Here is a 4682-nt window from a genome sequence, read left to right as displayed (position 1 = left end):
AAATCTCCAACGCTATTATCGTAATCAACGTATTGCCATACTTAGTGATAGTCAAGTGGCACTCAAAGCGATCTTAGTAGCCATGACCTTAAGGCTTTGGCACACGGCTATAAATTAATTTTACCTGGAGTGAATTATTTTTTAAAATACATTAGCGGCGCGGAGCAGCTGGAACTTTTAAAAATTAAAATCTTCATTATTTTTCGTCATTTCGTTTTAAGCTTATCGGCTTAAGAAGTCGAACCTACTTAACCCAATTTATATAAGAAAAAAGACTTGCAGCTATTTCCTCAAAACTGCATGCAGATAACAAAAGAACAATATACTAGATTTCTTAATTTTTATTCCGAAAAGTATTTGTCATAAGGATAAATGCTGAAAACATTATCAATGACGCTTGTGAAGATTTGAGAAAACGCGTTTGTAAAAGTTGCACGCACTTCTTGATATATCTCCTTCCAGTTTTCATTCAAGAAGACGTTCATCGTGTCACCCAGCTGTTTGTCACCATTGAAAAGATTGCCAAAATTGAAAATCATTCTTGACGGATCCACACTCAAACGCGCCGACTTCACACTCATATGGATGCCGTCCGGTTTTTCCACTGGAGTGCCAGCAAACTGAATCCGAATTTTAGAGTTAACTGCAGAAAAATGAGATGACGGGATACAATTTTTTTGTAATATTTTTTGTTAAATAACTTACGCATTGTAATATTGCTCGTGCCTGTGCCAGTGATAGGCAGTATTAATACGCGTCCCTTAATTGAGTAATCTCCTACCAAGCTGAGGATGGGAGCAGAAAAAATTAGATCGTGTTTTGTGGTCAAATCCTTGCCGAAACCCCTAAAAAGTGAATACAAGTAGATTTATTAACATGGATATTGCAGAAATTCATTGCCTTACTTCAAGTCAATCATTTTTACTCCACTAAAACCGTATAAGTCATTATTGGTGAAGGTGAGGTCAATATTAACGGGACTTTCAGCGCCTTGTTTCATAACGATTTTGGCAATTCTCAGTGGATCAGTCTTAGCCAAATTAAGCGAAGGAAACCCTAAATTGTAAGAACTGTGTGTTTAATTTATATGTACCGTTAGAAAGTACATAGTACCTTGGGATTTTTCTCGCATCAGGTATTCGATAGTGCTCATTATACAAGTTTTGTCGCCATATTTGCATGCCTTGGGATCCTCAGCTGAAATGAAAATACGCATTTATGTTTTACTCAGAGAATTTGAAATGCCTATCAGCGGAAGTAATCCTTATATATAGTATGTACATTTAATCTGATACTTTTTACCATATCTAACCATATCTTTGCAAAATTGAAGTGGATAGGTTAAGGGTAAAGAAACTTGGATTCTGCTTAATGGAGATCAACACAGTTTTCAAAAACGCACCATATATTTAACTCAGGTAAAAATAAATGCAATATTAAGCTGACCTTCTGGTCCAACAATATCATTGTACAATTGAACCATCTCCAGATCTCTGAACCTTGTGAATAAAAAATACCATAGAATTGGGACACAACATTTTATGAAGCAGAAGAACTGTTTAAAATGGGATCTAGACGTATTTGATACCCTAAGTCTATTTATACCATTTCAATCTGGAATTGAATAAGAAGGAGGGGTATCTGACTAGCAGATCTAGGTAAAGTTAAACAACGACGGAAAAGGATTAATAGTGAATATATTTCGAATGTATTAATAAGTTGGGAGTACAATCATTGTTTGAATGACGTTCGCGAACTTACATATGTACAAGTTGCGTTCCAAAGTAAACAGGACTTTTTGAATCTAGCGCCCCCTGTTGGCGCCATCTATATGTCGACTGGTGCGTTAGAATCTGCTATCTTCATCGATTGTCCAGTGAGAATTTCATGGCAAGTTTATGGCGATGATTGCCTATCTCGCAGCAGAGGGCACGAGTGGTTTCAACGTTTTCAAAGTGGTCGTGAGGACATAAATGACGATCAACATGTGGGCCAATCAAAATCCGTGATCACCGGAAATTCTATCGAAACTGTGCTTGAATTCATCAAAAATCAGCCGAAATCGTCATTGAAATTCATGGAAATGGAATTAAACATCTCCAAAACATCAATTTATCGCATTTTGACTGAACATTTGGGCTTACGAAAGGTGTATGCACGGTTTGTTCCGCCCAATTTGCTGACGACCAAAAATTGCTCAGAATCCAAAATTCGAAGGAAGATTATTGACCAAAAGTCACATTTTAACCATTAACCACGTCCCGTATTCACCTAATATGGCACCGTGCGACTTCTTCCTTTTCGGAAAAATTCATTTGCCCGTGAAAGGAAAGCGCCAACCGCCAACGAGCTAAAACACTCGTTCGACATGCTTTTGGACCGTGCAAAAAGCTGTATTGAAGCAGAAGGAGACTATTTTGAATAAAATAAATTGATTTTGCCAAAAAAAAAAAAACATTTTTTCCGCTTCTTTTTTAAGTCCTTTTTACTTTGGAACGCACCTCGTATATCCGTTCACGTTGATCAGAAATATCTGGGTGATAGATATCCTTATACTAAAGGAAGCATCATCCCCGTCCTTCTATGTGGAGCAGAGGCATCGGTGTGACGGTATTTCAGCGAATTAAGGGATAGCGGCTACGCTGGCTACGTCTTGTTGTCCAAATGGAGGAAAACACTTCAGCTCTGAAAGCATTGGACGCAGTGCCTGCCAAGCGAAGCAGAGAAAGAGGAAGACCTCCACTCCGTTGGAAAGACTAGGTGGAGAAGGGCCTAGTTACACTTGGAATCGCCAATTGGCGGCAAACAGCGAAAAAGTCGTTCATCCGTCGACGCGCTCTTGTAAACTGCATTATAATCGCAAAAGTGGTAACGAAGAAGAAAGGAAGCAGGACATCTTTTTCATTATTGTAAAAAGAAATAAATGAAGCCAAAAGAATATTGTAGATTTTTTTTGAATCTGATTTCGAGAATTAGATTATCACTACAAAAGGAGCGAACGGGCAAATAAGATTTTTGAACTTTTTAAGCTTTTCGTAGTCGTGTGTGTCATTTATGTACTTCCTTAAGTTTGGATCAGATCAGATTAATATACAAAAGCCTTAAAGCACTAATCTGCGTTATCAAAGAACATAGCTATCTCTGTGGATTGCTATCTAGAAATTACATAAATTTTTAAATTTTCCGTACATATTCACTTCAAAATCACGTATATTCTTGTACAATTATTTCACTTTGTTGTTAACTCGGCTATAACCGAAATTATAAATATAAAATTTCACTTCACCATCAATTATTTTGTCAACTTTTAAGACATTTTATAATATTTCTAAAAATTTTAGTATTTATCCTCAAATATTTTTATCAACACTTACGAAATTTAGCCAACACTTGATGTGCCAATAATGGCATTAAAGCTAGAAAAATTTTGTTTAACAGCAACATATCCACGAATATTTAACGAGTACAGACGGGGCAAACGGGTGCTGGAAGATACGTTAGCACGCTTTTCAGTTAGTCAACTAACTAAACTGTATTAAGTGTCGTGAGGCTTTATATCTGCTTAGTAAGTATGTATATTACTTCTTCAAGAAAAAAAAAAAAAAACAAAATAAAAATAGTAGGAATCTGAAAAAATTGCGCAACATTCGATATAAATTGTGTGTGGTATAAGATAGAAAAAATAAAAACATTCTGAAGTGTCAATTAAGTAGTAGTTAACTAAATGAAGGCGCTCAGACGACTTTTGTTACTAGTTGTTGTCATTTGTTGTTTATATTTTTCCAAATCCAGAATTTTATTTTGAATGAACAAATGAGATGAGTAATACTGAGGGCTACTGTATAAATATGATTATTTATATGTATGTTTATACTACAAATAAAGTGATTTATTTCACGATTTCGAAAACAGAGTGTAAACAGCGCTTTGTTACGAGGCCCCTTTGATATGGTAAAATAAATGACTTGTAAATCAGTCGAATTGCCTACAGATACTTCTAGTCTAATTTCATGGGAAGCATAGCGCTAATATACAACGTTTAGCCGCAAATATAAACTAAAGACTTTAAAGACTTTACTAAAGACACTCTCACTTATTGATTAACCCCTGTACTTTTACCTTTAGCAGCAATTAAGTGAACTCTCCTGTATGCCCATTAACGCGTGAGGTAATAAAAGTTGTTAATTGTTTGTATTTACGTATAATTAATTATTTGATGATATACTTGTATACATATAAATAAAATATTAAGTTTGAAATGTGATATAGAATGGTGTTAAAAAAGTTGGACATGGATTTTAATAAACTTCTAGTTAAATGCTGATAATTGATGCATAAATTATAAATTAACCAGCGACCGCGACAAAGTCTAATACTATAATATAAGTATTAGACTAAACGGAAGGTGACATTAACATTTGACAAATTCGGTCTTATACCAAGAATCATCCATCTAGCTCGGTATCACATTAGGGGTATTCTCTTGCTCTTGCAAGATTGCAGATTGCAAAAATACTATACCGAAATATACAAGAGCACGAGAGCACCCACTGCAGAATCTAGTGATATATGAACGGCTGATTCGGTCAATGTATTGTGAATGACTATTATGCATGGCTATTGTGAATTGACGCAGCTTCTGCATAAATTTTTAACAAAAAAACTGTAACAAATCTTTATAA

General features: G+C 35.3%; 1 protein-coding gene across 1 annotated transcript; it reads right to left on the bottom strand.

Annotated features, from left to right (window-relative positions):
• Positions 1-323: 323 nt before the first annotated feature.
• Positions 324-3543, bottom strand: LOC126767977 (protein takeout-like). Its single transcript, XM_050485813.1, has 5 exons — positions 3375-3543; positions 1114-1197; positions 906-1056; positions 706-845; positions 324-643 (listed from the first exon to the last, which is right to left on the bottom strand). The coding sequence occupies exons 1-5, from the start codon at positions 3442-3444 to the stop codon at positions 342-344; spliced, it is 747 nt and encodes a 248-aa protein (XP_050341770.1). The 5' UTR covers positions 3445-3543; the 3' UTR covers positions 324-341.
• Positions 3544-4682: the final 1139 nt, after the last annotated feature.

Source organism: Bactrocera neohumeralis, chromosome 2 (genome assembly GCF_024586455.1).
Source record: "Bactrocera neohumeralis isolate Rockhampton chromosome 2, APGP_CSIRO_Bneo_wtdbg2-racon-allhic-juicebox.fasta_v2, whole genome shotgun sequence".
NCBI classification, from domain to species: Eukaryota; Metazoa; Arthropoda; class Insecta; order Diptera; family Tephritidae; genus Bactrocera; species Bactrocera neohumeralis.
Note: the sequence above shows the minus strand (reverse complement) of the source record. Positions and strands in the feature narration are given on the sequence as shown.

Bases quoted from the DNA above. Each gene is read 5' to 3' on its own strand.
- LOC126767977 (XM_050485813.1), bottom strand. From the start codon at position 3,444: ATGTTGCTGTTAAACAAAATTTTTCTAGCTTTAATGCCATTATTGGCA. The intron at 1,057-1,113 runs GTACTATGTACT...CTTACAATTTAG, and splicing joins GATGCGAGAAAAATCCCAAG to GGTTTCCTTCGCTTAATTTG. The intron at 644-705 runs GTAAGTTATTTA...ATTTTTCTGCAG, and splicing joins CACGAGCAATATTACAATGC to TTAACTCTAAAATTCGGATT.